The 16,142-nt window shown below is 47.6% G+C and overlaps 1 protein-coding gene across 1 annotated transcript; it reads left to right on the top strand.

Moving 5' to 3' along the window:
• Positions 1-171: 171 nt before the first annotated feature.
• LOC107300367 (regulator of telomere elongation helicase 1-like) lies at positions 172-15,461 on the top strand (the record flags this gene model as incomplete). The annotated part of the gene is made up of 5 exons (XM_015829702.1): positions 172-274; positions 9,171-9,369; positions 12,436-12,529; positions 13,602-13,683; positions 15,401-15,461. Coding segments are annotated over exons 1-5 (538 nt in total), but the record flags the coding sequence as incomplete, so codon positions are not given.
• Positions 15,462-16,142: the final 681 nt, after the last annotated feature.

The following is a 16,142-nucleotide window of genomic DNA, read 5'->3' as shown; positions in this document are numbered from 1 at the left end:
TGGTGAGATGGAGGGATAAACAAACTTAATACCTAAATAAAATTAAATAAAAAAGGAAATCTCATTGCTGAAGTAGAATTAGCGAGATTATGAACTGTCTTGTTGATATTTAGTACTAATGGAACAATATTCCTGATTTTAGGTGTTGTGATCCTGAGATGCTAGACGAAATATGCCCACAATAAAATTGAATGGCATTACTATTGACTTTCCATTTCCACCCTACAAATGTCAGGAGGAATATATGTCCAAAGTGCTTGAGTGCCTGCATAAGGTAAGCATTTGAGGAAACCCTAAGTAAAGCATAATTCAGCCTGCATGTGTATCAAATGAAAGAAACTTTGAGGCATACATGGGACTGCCTTTGAAGCTTCAAGTGATCAAAATGTCTCTGTTTTAGCAATGTTGCATCCATACTATGATAGCTGCGTGGATTTGCTTAAGGTCCAATTCAAAATGCTGCTTATTACCATTCTAGAGCAGTGGTTCTCCACCTTTTTAATGCCGCGACCCCAACCGGTCATAAGTCGAGGACTAAACCGGTCATAAGTCGAGGACTAAACCGGTCGTAAGTCGAGGACTACCCAACCGGTCGTAAGTCGAGGACTTTCCCTGCCCGGGAGTGCCGCGCATGCGTGGTTCTGCCCCCTGCACCGGACCGAGGCGTAGCTGGCAAGCGGCAGAGACAGAGCAGGCCGACCACCAGCTGGCCCAGCCCAAGGGAGGTAAGGCACCCACCGGAAAAGGGGAAAAAAATGGCGGACAAAAAAAATGGACAAAAAAAATGGTGGACAGCCTTCCTTGGCGACCCCCATGAAATGGTCGATCGACCCCAAATGGGGTCCCAACCCACAGGTTGAGAACCACTGTTCTAGAGCTTTACAGCCTACAGGCATCAGACAGGACAGCAGCAGCAGCATCATTTAGTCTTGGTTGGTCGCTCAACAGTAAGACACTGGTGAAATGAGCATAGCAGCGCCTGCGTTTTCTGTGTTGCATGAAAAAAGCACATCTTCCTTCTCCTTACCACTTTCTACAGAGGGACGATCGAGAGCATCCTGTCATACAGCATCACAGTCTGGTTTAGAAGCATCCTTGCTTCAGACAGGAAGGCGGTGGTGAGGACGGTAGAAAAGATCATTGGCAGTTCCATCCCTTCCATCCAGGACGTGGCGCATAAGCGTTGCCTGAGCAGGGTCCGCAAGATTATCTGGGACAGACACTACACACCCTCTTCACGACCTGTTTTCCTTGTTACCTTCTGGGAGGGGGGGGGCCTCCGTGGTATCTGAAGCAGAACATCCAGATTCAGCCATAGTTTCATTCCATACAGTATTAACCTTGTGAACTCTGAAGCTTTCTCTTTCAGTTATGTTTTCAAGATGGACAGTGATTAATATGTTATTTATACGCAAGGGCGAAAGTTTGTACATGTGTTATATATGGCATGTTCAAATGTGTGTTGTGTATGTGTACACTTTTGAGAACAGGCAACTAAATTTCATTTTTAATGTGTGCCAATGTGCCCACAGTAAAAAATGACAATAAAGGTCTATCTATCTATCTATCTATCTATCTATCTATCTATCTATCTATCTATCTATCATCTATCCATCCTTCCATCCATCCATCCATCCATCCATCCATCCATCCATCCATCCATCCATCCATCCATCCATCTATCTATCTATCTATCTATCTATCTATCTATCTATCATCTCTCCGTCCGTCCGTCCGTCCATCCATCCATCCATCCATCCATCCATCCATCCATCCATCCATCCATCTATCTATCTATCTATCTATCTATCTATCTATCTAATCTAATCTAAGAGGCTCCCAACCTTTTCTATACCCCACACCCCTAGAACGCTTCTGATATATTCTCGCACCCCTTACAAAAGTTCGAAATAACGAATTATGCATAGTCTATAATTTTGAAACTTCTGAACCCAGGTTTTCGCACCCCCTGGAATATCGTCTTGCACACCCAGGGTTGGGAACCCCTGATCTATGTAGTATACCAGGGGCAGAGAGGTACAGTTGAGTATCAATCCAGGAGACTATTTGAAATGGTCCTTGGTGCTCTCTGAACTTGCTTGTTTTGTTGCAGACATTTTATTATCCAAACTAAGTAACATCATCAGTGCTAGTAAGGAGTGGGATTTGTGTTCAGGTTATATTCTGGTGTCTTGCCCTGTCCCTGTTGCTGGGGGTGGTCTTAAGAGATTCTTGGTTTGGGCTCTTTACTCTCGGCTTCTTTGATAGTTTCTTGACTGGGGTATTGTTTACTTCTTGATTGTTGATCTGATATTAATCTTGGGGTTCATCTATGCTCATCTGGGTGTTGATTGCTGGTGGAGAGGTGCTTTGGTCTTTTTGTTCCGTTTTTGGCTAGTTGATTGTCTCTTTTACATAATCTGTAGATATTGTTTATGTCAGCGGTTCTCAACCTATGGGTCGCGACCCCATTTGGGGTTGATCGACCATTTCATGGGGGTCTCCAAGCAAGGCTGTCCGCCATTTTTTCCCCCTTTTCCGGCGGGTGCCTTACCTCCCTTGGGCTGGGCTAGCTGGTGGTCGGCCTGCTCCGTCTCTGCCGCTTGCCAGCTACGCCTCGGCTGGCGCAGAGGGCGGAACCACGCATGCGCGGCGCTCCCGGGCAGGGAAAGTCCTCGACTTACGACCGGTTGGGTAGTCCTCGACTTATGACCGGTTTAGTCCTCGACTTATGACCGGTTTAGTCCTCGACTTACGACCGGTTTAGTCCTTGACTTACGACCGGTTTAATCCTCGACTTACGACCGGTTTAGTCCTCGACTTACGACTGGTTGGGGTCGTGGCATTAAAAAGGTTGAGAACCACTGGTTTATGTCAATGTGTCTTTTGATGGCTAATTTGTCACAGTACCTAGCTCCTAGAAATTCCCTAGCATTTTTGGACTGTGGTTGGGAGTTGGGACATCCTAGGACCGTGGTGGCGAACCTATGGCACGCGTGCCAGAGGCGGCACTCAGAGCCCTCTCTGTGGGCACGCGCGCCATGCCCCGGAGATGGCAACCGTCCCTCTTCAACCAGCTGCCTGCTAACTCGCCAAGGTCCCACGTGGCCAGATGCATCCCAGCACCCATGCGCTTGCTGGCCTCTGTGTGCAGGGGCTGATGGTGTCAGGCAGCCCCTGCCCCCACCCTTGCCTCACCTTGCTCTGTGACAATGGCACCCCCGCCCTGCCTCACCTTGCCTCACCCCACAGGACGAGCCTCCTGCCTACCACCCCACCTGCCAGAGATCCCCTGTATCTCCCCCAACCCTGCCCCGCCTTCACAGATGTCCCTCCCCAAGAGCAACATCGAGGTGATCACGCCCACCATAGCCACACCCACCCAATCTGCCATGACCACCACTGCCACGCCCACCCAGTGGGCCATGCCCACCTGGCACCCGGCGATAAATAAGTGGGTTTTGGGTTGCAGTTTGGGCATTCGGTCTCTAAAAGGTTCGCCATCACTGCCCTAGGAGGATGATTGAGGTGCTAAGTTTTTAGTCTTCCTTTGTTTTTATGGTTTGTAGTTTTATTATGGCGAGCTGCCCAAAGTCAGACGATAAGGGCAGCCGTACGTATCTAATAAACAGATCTTTTTATCTGAAAATGAAGATGACTTAAAGGCGCTCATCACGGGCATAAAACTGCAAGAGAAAGATCCAGGTTAGTGCTAAATATTAAAAAGGTCAAGGTTATTTCAGTCAGAGTGCTTTGAGTGGCTTCATAATATTTCATGCCAAATCTGACACAGCTGGTTGCAAAAAAAATTTATTGATTGATTAATCCATAAAATCTATGTATCATTTGCTAGATTTAGATGTCTTAAAAATAAGCTTAGAGGACTTCGTTTTGGGGGGGGGGGTCATATATAGCAGGGGTTCCCAACCCCCCGGCTGCAGTCCACTACCAGGCCTTGAGCCTTTTGGAACTGGGGCCATGGAAGTGGAGGGCGAGCGTGCGCGCAGGTGCACGTTTCCCCACTTGCACAAGTAGCGGGCGAGGACATGTGCGCACGCTCCATTTGTGCGCGAAGCTATCCCTCCCCCCGCCCCTCTGGTCTGCAAAGCCGAAAAGATTGGAGAACTTTGACATTTAGGACTGCTTTGAAAGCTTTGCAGACATAATAAATACGATCTTCTAACTCAGTGATGACAAACCTTTTAGAGACCGAGTGCCCAAACTGCAACCTAAAACCCACTTATGTATCGTCGGGTGCCAGGTGGCCGTGGCCCATTGGGTGGCCGTGGCCCATTGGGTGGCCGTGGCCCATTGGGTGGCCGTGGCTTTGGTGGTAACGGCAGACTGGGTGGGACTAAAAAGACTTATGTATGGTTGGGTGCCAGGTAGGTGTGGCTGCGGTGGTAACGGCAAACTGGGTGGGACTAAAAAGTTCAGTCAATCAATTCCAACTTTGCAAGATCTTTTTTTTTTCCCGCGAGTTGAAATTGATTGATTGAACCTTTTTTTTTTTGCACACGGTGGCGGAGGCCTAAAGCGAAAAGGTTTTATAAAACCCAGCTGAAGGCCTAGGACTGGGGCGACGGCGCGCGTGCCCACAGAGAAGGCTCTGCGTGCCACCTGTGGCCCGCGTGCCATAGGTTTGCCATCACAGTTCTAACTCAAACATTCCAGAGCAGGCCTATCATCAGTTTACACTCTGTTGATGAAAGCCCAGATGCGCTGGGCAGGCCACGTTGTAAGGATGCCAGACCATCGCATCCCTAAACAGCTCTTCTATGGTGAGCTGTCTCAAGGAAAGCAATCGCACGGGGGACAAAAGAAGCGATACAAAGACCCGCTGAAAGCATCTCTCAAGTCCCTGGATATCGACACCATCTCTTGGGAACTCTTGGCGCATGATCGACCGACATGGCGTACCCTGGTTTACCAGGGGTGCCAGACATATGAACACAGGAGGACAATCTTGGCACAAGAGAAGCGAGCACTCCGTAAAGCCAGAGCTGCAAATGCTGAAGCAACAGTGTCCACATTTCTCTGTTCAGTATGTGGCAGAACATTCCGTGCTAACATCGGTCTCATCAGCCATCTACGGACACACCGCTGATGGCCCACAATCCACAAGATGTCAAGGTCTTCATCGAAATCGATGGGCAAACAACAACAACTCAAACATGAAATTGGCTTAGTTAATTTTCTTGACATACATTTTTTTGGATTCTGCATATATTTTTACCCTATGCAGAACAGATGCATTAGGAACATATGAAACCTGCTTAGCACTTCCTGGAAAGGAGCTTTTGTTTCAGTTCTTTCTCTTATCAGTGCCCGTCATGTTTACATGAGATGTAGGTGGGTTCTCTTTTCTTGATGGAGGAAAAGAAACACTTAAGAAGCCCTTCTGTTCCTGCAATCTGTTCCTAAATTTTTAGTAAGTCGGAAAAATACATTCTGCGCCTGCTTAATGCCGCAAGATCATTTTTTGGGGGACATACTTTGCTCATGGACTGTTTTGTAAATATTATCAGGAGATCTAGCATCATTTTGAAATTTGATTTGCAGAAGGATCCCTTGGCCTTGCTACTGTGATGCTACTTGGTCTTACTACTGGTAGGAGGGTGCTGGCCTTCCTAGGTGCCACCGTACAAAAGCTTGCATAATTTAAAATACCTTTGATCGATTTGTTTGCTTCTTACGGCTATTGACTGAAAAAATGGATTTTTATTCTATCAGGCAAAGAGTTCAACGTAGATTGTACCCCATGATTGTGTAAGCAGAATACAAACGAATTTTGCTGCTGCCGGCAGTATTTCTCTAGGGATAATGAACAATCTCTTGAACAGTACAGAGCCAGTAATTGGGCCAAGGATGGGCACTTTTTTTTTTAAATGGTTAGGGGTCACATTTCTTTCTGAAAACCATCTCCATGGTTGCATAGGGCATGGCCAATAACGTTACAGTGTCCCTGAACGTCAGGTGGGTTAGTGGTAAGGAATGGGGACCACATTCTTTCAGGATTTTTCTGCAGATAGCAGAGAGCTATCATTTCCTCTCTTAAGTGTGCACACACATACACACACACCCAGGTTGGTCTCATCCACCTCTCTGAGACTCTCGGAGCCATACAAGGGTTACTAAAGTGAAGACTGTACAGCAGGGGTGTCAAACTCAATTTCATTGAGGGCCGCATCAGCATTGCGGTTGCCCTCAGGGGGTCGGGTGGGTGTGGCCAGGGTGGGTGCAGCCTACTGGGTGGGTGTGGATGGAGTGGGTGTGGCCTACTGGGTGGGTGTGGCCAGTTCTACATCGTTCGTGTCAAAGGTGCCTGTGGGGGCCTGGGCAGGAGTGGGATAGATCTGAGGGTCTCTGGCAGAAGGGGGTGGGACCAGGGCAAGCGCCAAGGCATGGTCCACTGGAGGAGCCTCACTGTTCCTCTCAGGCCATGTTCTTCTCAGGGGGCTTATGGAGCTAAGACTGAATGCGTTTCAGCATAGAGGGCCACCACAAAATTGTACATTGGCTCCCAGCCGGCCTGGGCCAGGGCCAAGGCAGCGGGGGCCGTTCCCTCACTGTTTCCAGGATGGCTTCGCGGGCCACATGAAACCACTTCGCGGGCCGCATCCGGCCCCCAGGCCTTGTGTTTTACATGTCTGCTATACAGGGAGTCCTCGTGTGAACGCTGCTAACTTTGGATGTTCTTGCTTTGACAACATATGGAGATGCAGCCTTTTTCTTTCTTATGCTTTACTCTTAGAATTAGATGATACTGGGGGAGGAGGAGGAATGTGATGGGAGTTAACTAGACATAACAATATTGTAATTGTGTGAACTCAAGAGCTTTTTGAAATAAGAGATGATAAGAAATGGCGGGTTAGAGAACTGGAGGGAAAGCCTGCATTTCAAACTAATTGGAGAATGTGATTTAGGACTGTTAATTAGAGGAGGGAATTGTGTTTGATACTGTGTGCTAAAGGGAGGGGAATCCAGATTTTGGCTTAATGTCATGTTTCCGACAGATGAAACTCTTCAAAGAACTTCGAGGCCATTGTTTTTACTTTAAAGAATCTTTATGGTAAACAATGCCTCGAAGTTCTTTGAAGTTCTTTCATCTGTCGGAACCATGACACCTCGACTTAACAACCCTTCACTGTTCAAAGTTACAATGGCCCTGAAAAAAGGGACTTAGGACCCACCTTCGCACTTACGACCATTTCAGCATTCCCAAGATCAGGTGATCCAAATTTGAGCACTTGGCAACTGGCATGTATTTACGGAGGTTGCAGCGTCCCAGAGATCTCGTGATTGCCATTTCTAACCTTCCCTGCTCGTTTCCGTCAAGCAGAGTCAGTGAGGAAAATTGGATTCATTTAACAACCATGTGATTTTGGGCCAGTCACCCAGTACCATGTGATTCACTTAATAACTGTAGTGATCCCCTTAATGTCATGGTTCCGACAGATGAAACTCCTCAAAGAACTTCGAGGCATTGTTTACCGTAAAGAATCTTTATTGGAGTAGCATAGCACCGGCACGTACATAGGCCAAGCCAAAATCTGAATTCCCCTCCCCTGAGCACATAGTATCAAAGCACAATTCCCTCCTCTAATTAACTGTCCTAAATCACATTCTCCAATTAGTTTGAAATGCAGGCTTTTCCTCCAGTTCTCCAGCCCGCCATTTCTTATCATCTCTTATTTCAAAAGAATTCACACACTATTACCATATTGTTATGTCTAACTAACTCCCATCACATTCCTCCCCCTCCCCCAGTATCATCTAATTCTAAGAGTAAAGCATAAGGAAGAATAAGGCTGCATCTCCATATGTTGTCAAAGCAAGAACATCCGATGTTAGCAGCATTGACAGTTAACAGTCATGGGAAAAAAAAAAAAAGGTCATAACATCAGGCACGACTTGCTTAGCAGTGGAAATTCTCTTCCTAACTGTGATTGTAAGTTGAGGATTTCTTGTAGATAGACACACTATAGAAGGCTATAGATAGATAAGGCCAAGACTTTGTCCTTATCTAGGCTTGCAGTGTATGGTAGACACCTGTTTGCCTTTTGTGAAGCTCGTAGAACGGGGGTGTCAAACTCAATTTCATTGAGGGCCGCATCAGCATTGCGGTTGCCCTCGGGGGGAGCGGGGTGGGTGTGGCCAGGGTGGGTGCGGCCTACTGGGTGGGGGTGGATGGAGTGGGTGTGCCCTACTGGGTGGGCGTGGCCAGATCTACACCATTTGCGTCAAGGGTGCCTGTGGGGGCCTGGGCAGGAGTGGGACAGATCTGAGGGTCTCTGGCAGAAGGGGGTGGGACCGGGGCAAGCGCCAAGGCATGGTCCACTGGAGGAGCCTCACTGTTCCTCTCTGGCCATGGGGGGGGGCTGCCTGGAGGCCTGGGCAGCAGAGGTCAAACACTCAGCCTGGCCCTCGAGCATTCGTGGCACCAAGCCCAGCCCGACTTCCCCAAGGGGGCACCCATTTGCACTTACCACCTCCTCAAGGCTGCTGTTGCTGTGCTTGCTCTCCTTAGCCAGGTTGCTCATGATGGGTACGAGGGCAAAGTCAGAGGGAGGCCCATTCCCTCTCCATGGGAGGAGACCCGGCTTTGTATCCAAAGCTTCCTTAGCAATAGGATGGGAGACCCCCAGGATAGGCCAGGAGGAGGGGGGCAAGGGGATGGCGAAAGGGCAGCAGGACAGGACTAAGGTAGGACTTCCCTCAGACCCTCCCTCTCCTTTCGTTCCTTCTTTCCTAAGTACAGAGTGGTGGGAAAATATTTGAGATGAGGGACGGAGAAAAACAGGCAAGAAACGCAGCATGCACCCAGGGCGCGGGGGCAACACGGCAGGGGCCGGTCCCTCGCTGTTTCCAGACGGCCTTGTGGAGCTAAGACTGAATGCGTTTCAGCATAGATGGCCACCACAAAATTGTACATTGGCTCCCGGCCGGCCTGGGCCAGGGCCAAGGCAGAGGGGGCCGTTCCCTCACTGTTTCCAGGATGGCTTCGCGGGCCACATGAAACCACTTCGCGGGCCGCATCCGGCCCCCGGGCCTTGTGTTTGACATGTCTGGCGTAGAATGACTTTGTGGAAATGTTTTTCCTTGTCTGGTACTGAAGTAAATATTTATTTCCCCCAGTTTTTTCCCCTTCCTTTTCATTCTCATTTCAGCAAGTGAATGGGATCTTGGAGAGCCCAACGGGCACAGGGAAGACGTTATGCCTCCTCTGCTCGACCTTGGCATGGCAAGCCCACTTCAAGGATGCTGTCACCGCACAAAAAATTGCTCAGCGATTGAAAGGAGAAGAGCTCTTTCCGGATAAACCCTCGTCGTCGTGGGGCGATGCCGTCACAGGGACCGAAGTCTCAGGTATTTCCTGTTTCATTTGGAAGCCCTCGTCACATATTTGCGACGAGATTTTTGACCGTAGAGCAGGAGTAAGGATAAGAAGTAGCAAGGTTGGCCATCTTTGGGGGACGTGCCCCAAAGCTAAAAGATTTGGTTCAAGAATACACATATGGTTAGAGAAAATGACCAAAAAAACCATACAGATTTTAAGCCAGTATTATTTTTGTGAGGCATAATTGTAGGAATTTATGAGGAAGAGTGTATATATCTAATTTTGCGTGTATTAACTGCAGCGAGAATTGCATTCGCTCAATATTAGAAAAACCAAGATTTACCAACGGAGGAAGAGTTAATTAAAAATTTTTTAGATTGTGCAGAAATGGATAGATTTGACATTGAAAATGAAAGAGAAAGAAGATTCAGTATACTTTAGAACAGGCATGTCAAACTGCCGGCCCACGGGCCGGATGCATCACAACAAAACCGTGCCCACCCCATTGCCGGCAATGGGGGAAAAGTTGCGATACATCGCAAGTTTGACATGCCTGCTTTAGAACATGGGATACCTTTTATCAATGGTTAGAAAAACGAGGTAGAGAGAAAGGAATTTAACATGTATTAGTAAGTTAAATGTTGGAACGTAGACAATGTGTTGCTGATAAAATATTAAGCACTTCTGATTATAAAAAATTTATGTGTGTGTGTGTGTGTGTGTGTGAGTGAAGTAGGTTGGTAGATACAGGTAGTCCTCAACTTACAACCATTCATTTAGCGACCGATTGAACTTACAACAGCACTGAGAAAAGTGCCTTACAACCAGTTCCACACTTACAACCTTTGCAGTATCCTCTGATTAAAATTTGGGGGGGGGGGGCTTGGCAACCAGCAGTATTTATAATAATAATAATAAAGTTGGAAGGGACCTTGGAGGTCATCTAGTCCAACCCCCTGCTCAGGCTGGAAACCCTATACCATTTCAGACAAATGGCTGTCCAGTCTCTTCTTAAAAACTTCCAGTGTTGGAGCATTCACAGCTTCTGGAGGCAGGTTGTTCCACCGATTAATTGTTCTAACTGTCAGGAAGTTTCTCCTTAGTTCTAGGTTGCTTCTCTTCTTGATGACTTTCCATCCGTTGCTTCTTGTCCTGCCTTCAGGTGCTTTGGAGAAGAGCTTGACTCCCTCTTCTTTGGGGCAGCCCCTGAGATACTGGAAGACTGCTATCATGTCCCCCCTCGTCCTTCTCTTCCTTAAACTAGACATACCCAATTCCAGCAACCCTTCCTTATATGTTTTAGCCTTCGGTCCCCTGATCATCTTTGTTGCTCTTCTCTGCACTCTTTATGACGATTGCAGCACTGAAATGATTAGTAGCTCGGGATGGTGGTTGGGCTGTTGGTTTGATCTTGGATTTGGCGATTTGGCTGCCAATGTTTCATCTCCATACGGGGAGGGGACATCTTGGGTGTGCTTTGAATTGTGCTCATCGGTCAGAGTGCCGGCCTTTTAAATACCTTTTTGTGTGATGTAATTGCAGCATCCGGGCGTCACACGATAACCACTTGTGACCTTCCCACAATTTGCTTCCAACCAGGAAAATCAATGGGGGAAGTCAGATTCGCTTAGTGACCCTTGTAGTGTCCATGGTTACCCGATTGCCAGTTGCGACCTTCCCAGCCAGCTTCTGACGAGCAAAGTCAACATGGGAAACTGGATTTACTTAACCACCTCAAGATTCGCTTGACGTCTGCAAGCGGTTTGTTTAACAACTGTGGCAAAAACGGTTAAAAAAAACCAAAACCACTGGCCGTAACTCCCTTAACGACTGCTTTGCTTCTCAAGTGAAATCCTGGTCCGAAGGGTGATTATAAGTCGAGGACTACCTGTAATACTGCCCCCCCCCCTCTTCCTGCAGCACTTCAGAATTTGGAAAGTTTAGGGACGATGGAAGTTGAAAGAATACGCACCAGTAAAAACATTACTACGTGCCTTGGGATCCTTTTTCCTAACAAAAGCAGAAACTGCTTATGGGAAAAGCTGGAGAATCCTGCCTGCCGTACGTTTTGTTGTCTGGAGAGAACTTCACACATTGCAAACCAGGGCATCCATTTTCACTTGTCATTTGCGGATGCTTATCCACAAGTGCTTCAATACGCCAGTTGCGCCCCTTTCTGGATCGGGACGCTCTACGCACGGTCACTCAAGCCCTCGTTGTTTCCCGCCTGGACTATTGCAACACTCTCTACATGGGGCTCCCCTTGAGGTGCACTTGGAGGCTCCAGCTAGTTCAGAATGCGGCCGCGCGGGGGATCCTGGGGGCCTCTAGATACTCCCATGTAACACCTCTCCTGCGCGAGCTGCACTGGCTGCCTGTGGCCTTCCGGGTGCGCTTCAAGGTGTTAGTAACAACCTTTAAAGCGGTCCGTGGCAATGGACCTAGGTATTTGCAAGACCGCCTCCTACCAAATACCTCCCTTCGACCAGTCCGCTCCCACAGAGAGGGCCTCCTTAGGGTGCCGTCGGCCAGTCAATGCCGGCTGGCGACCCCCAGGGGGAGAGCCTTCTCTGTGGCAGCCCCTGCCCTCTGGAATGACCTACCCCCCGACCTACGTACAACTGCGGACCTGCGCCTCTTTCGCCGAGCCTTGAAAACCCATCTATTCCGTGCGGCCGGCCTGGCGTAGTTCTGATTGTGTTTTGGTAGGGGCTTTTATATGGGGTATTTTAGAGCAGGCTTTTTATTCAATATTTATTGTGATTTTTATTATCCCCTGTTCACCGCCCTGAGTCCCGTAAGGGAGATAGGGCGGTATATAAATTTAAAAAATAAATAAATAAATAAATAAATAAATAAAGCAAATCTACTTGTTGAAGATAGTAAAAAAAATATGCAATTTTCTCCGTTAGGTGGGCAGTTGGGCTGTAAATTCCCAGACTCTCCCCACAGGCTGAAATTGTTACCATAGCACCAGCAAGGAAAAAGAGACCGAGGATATATTTAGTTACTAAACACAAACTATTATTTTTTTTTTGTCTCCTTCTTTTTCCCTCCTGCAAACGTCTCCTTTCTCCACTTTCTCCGCTTGGCAGCTTATTACAGCGATGTCCCTAAAATAATTTATGCCTCCAGAACACATTCTCAGCTTACTCAGGTCATCGGTGAATTGAAGAATACTGTTTACAGGTAAAGAAAAGAATTTCGACTTCAGCTGTGAAAGTTGAAGGGTTTTATATCTGCCTCACCTTATTATTTATTTCAGAAGCATCCTTGTTTATTGCAGTGATCTGAAAAAACAAAAAAACAACAACAACCCTGCAGGCACAGTAAAAGAACACATCCAAATAAAAAGCAGGGCCGTACTGAATCAGACCAAAAGCTGATATTTGTCCAACATTCTCATCTGCAGAGGCAAATCAGATTCTCTCTTGGAAGCCAACAAGCAGAACCTAAATGTAATAAGTACTTCGTCTCGACTGCTGCTTGGAGGCTGTTGCAAATGATAATGGAGATCATAAATAGCTTAGACGTCTGTTAGCCACTGGTGATTTATCCAGCTGAGCCTATTTCATCTCCATTTAAAGCGGTCCAAGTTGGGGTCCATCACTCCCACCATGCAGTGGATTTCATGGTAGTTTTAATGATGTTGGTTGGAAAAGTATTTTCTTTTATCTGTGAGGATTCATATCATTCAGCTATGTTTAAGGATAACACAATAATCGTTGGAAGGGCCCTTAGAGGTCTTCTAGTCCAGGCAGCAGATCTTATACCAGGGGTCCCCCAGTCCGTGGACCAGCACCGGGCCGCGCCATGCCAGAAACTGGGCCGTGCAAACAAGTGAAGCCCCATCTATGGGATGCAGGCAAAGCCACACTCTGGTCCGTGCAAAAACCTCTCTCCACGGAACTGGTCCCTGGTGCCCAAAAGTTTGGGGAGGGCGCTGCTCTATACTATTTCAGACCAATGGCTGTCCAGTCTCTTCTTAAAAACTTCCAGTGTTGGAGTATTCACCGCTTCTGGAGGCAGGTGGTTCCACTGGTTAATTGTTCTAACTGTCAGGAAGTTTCTCCTTAGTTCCAGGTTGCTTCTCTCCTTGTTTACTTTCCATCCGTTGCTCCTTGTCCTGCCTTCAGGCGCTTTGGAGAATCGCTTGACTCCCTCTTCTTNTGTGCCACCTTTTTTTTCCCTTTTCTTGATCTGTGTTTTTACATTACATGGAAGTACTCTGGAACTTTTGCTGTTCTTGTTGTTCAAACAGGCCCAAAGTTTGTGTGTTGGGATCCAGAGACCAGCTTTGCATCCACCCTGAAGTTAAAAAGCTGGAAACCAATCAAATGCAGGTAAAACTAGAGGTGCAAAATGACGCCAGCCCAAGATTAATCTGCTGCTCTTAGGCTTGATAGGGAACTCAGTTCCCTACTACAAAACTTAATTTTATCATGTGTTTTTGTGAGTCCAGTTCGAAGCACTATCTTGCCTCTTCACCTCTGCAGGAACCCTGTCTTCCGATACTGTAAATCAAGGCTTTTCAACCAGTGGTACGGGTACCACCTGTGGTACATTGGCACCTGGCAGGTGGTACGCGACCATCCTAGAAAAGTGGTAGCGGGGGAGGGGAATGAGCTGAACCGGTGGCAGCACCGCACAAGCCTGAGCGAGAGACGGCTGGAGCTGCAGGGCTGTCAGGGCTCAGCGGAAGCGCCAGGATAAGTGCCGCTTTCCAGCTGATCGGCACTTCTTCGGGGCTGTCAGGGCTTAGTGGGAGCGCCAGGATCAGTGCCAGGCTCCAGCTGGAAAGCAGCCCTGATCCTGGCGCTTCTGCTGAGCCCAGAAGAAGCGCCAATCAGCTGGAATGTTGCAGCATCTCCAGGGTCTTGTGATTTACATTCAGATGCTTGGCAACTGATTCATATTTATGACGGTCACAGTGTCCCAGGGTCATGTGAAGTGACCAAAACCTGCTGCAACCACCCAGCAGACAGGGAATAAAACCAACCTCCCCCCACCCCCGCTGCCAATCCTCAACAGAAACGCTCACAACAATGAAAATCTCAGACAGGAGGAAGAGCGCCGCCGGATGGGCAGGCTGTGGCTTGGGGGGCACTTTTTTCAGTGCCATTGTGACTTCGAACAGTCACTAAGCGCACTGTTGTAAGTCGACTACCTGTACTTCATCACTATTTTCCTTTTTTTTTTTTTTTTTTTTTATCATCAAGTTTTTGACACCTTGCTAGGTGACTGGTGGTACTTGGATATTGCCATATCTTAAAAGTGGTACAATGGGTGAAAAGGGTGAAAAGCCCTGCTGTAAATCACTTTCTTTTATAGCGGGCCATGGTGGCGCAGTGGTTAGAATGTAGTATTGCAGGCTAACTCTGCCGATTGCCAGGAGTTCGATCCTGACCGGCTCAAGGCTGACTCAGCCTTCCATCCTTCCGAAGTCGGTAAAATGAGGACCCAGATAGTTGGGGGCAAGAGGCTGACTCTGTAAACTGCTTAGAGGGGCCTGTAAAACACCGTGAAGCGGTATATAGGTTTTAAGTGCTGTTGCTATTATTATTGTTATATCCTAGTAGACAGCTTCCTGTGAGTGGCCTGGTGGCCTAGTGGTGAAGATGCTTGCTTCCCACTCAGAAGGTTGAGAGTTCAATCTTAGGTAGCAGCAGATATTTCTGTCCTAGGGTGCAAAGGAAAAATATCTACTGCCAACTCCGCGTGGTGTCAGGAAGGGCATCCAGTCAATAAATGCTCAGCTCCATTTAGTCGCCTTGACTCTACCCCAAATTAAGGGATTACAGGGTCATAAAAAGAAGAGTAGAGGGCTTCCTATCAAAGCAGGTGTGTCCAACCTTGGCTACTTAAGGAACTATGAACTTCCAACTCCCAGGATTCTCCAATCAACCCCGTGAAGGGTAACATTTCCACTACGTCCCAGCTAAGCAAGCCTGTCTCCTCTGCAGGGTGTTGCAGACCATATTGCTGGGGTGAATGTAAACACGAGCACTTATTTTAGTCCCATGATGTGATGCACTGAACTGGGTTTTAATTGATTCGCAGATCCACTTGTGTCGTAGGAAAGTGTCAAGTCGCTTGTGTCATTTCTACAACAACGTGGAAGGTAAGTAGTGTGGATATTGACTGATGTAGAATAAGGTGGTTGTTGATGAGAATATAACAGAATAACAGAGTTGGAAGGGACTTTGGAGGTCTTCTAGTCCAACCCCCTGCTCAGGCAGGAAGCCCTACACCATCTCAGACAAATGGCTGTCCAGTCTCTTCTTAAAAACTTCTAGTGTTGGAGCATTCACCGCTTCTGGAGGCAGGTTGTTCCACTGGTTAATTGTTCTAACTGTCAGGAAGTTTCTCCTTAGTTCTAGGTTGCTTCTCTCCTTGATTAGTTTCCATCCATTGCTTCTTGTCCTTCCTTCAGGCGCTTTGGAGAATAGCTTGACTCCCTCTTCTTTGGGGCAGCCCCTGAGATACTGGAAAACGGCTATCCTGTCCCCCCTCGTCCTTCTCTTCATTAAACTAGACCTACCCAATTCCAGCAGCCGTTCCTTATATGCTTTAGCCTCCTGTCCCCTGATCATCTTTGTTGCTCTTCTCTGTACTCTTTCTAGAGTCTCAGCATCTTTTTTACATCGTGGTGACCAAAACTGGATGCAGCATTCCAAGGGTGGCCTTACCGAGGCCTTGTAAAGCGGCATTAACACTTCACGTGATGTTGATTTAAACACACATTTAAAACATACTCTATACAGCATACAACGGTCACTGATCAAATTGTTGTAAGTTGAGG

The sequence above is a fragment of the Protobothrops mucrosquamatus genome, unplaced genomic scaffold, assembly GCF_001527695.2.
Source record: "Protobothrops mucrosquamatus isolate PMUCROS unplaced genomic scaffold, P.Mucros_1.0 scaffold6799, whole genome shotgun sequence".
In the NCBI taxonomy this organism is placed as follows: domain Eukaryota; kingdom Metazoa; phylum Chordata; class Lepidosauria; order Squamata; family Viperidae; genus Protobothrops; species Protobothrops mucrosquamatus.
Note: the sequence above shows the minus strand (reverse complement) of the source record. Positions and strands in the feature narration are given on the sequence as shown.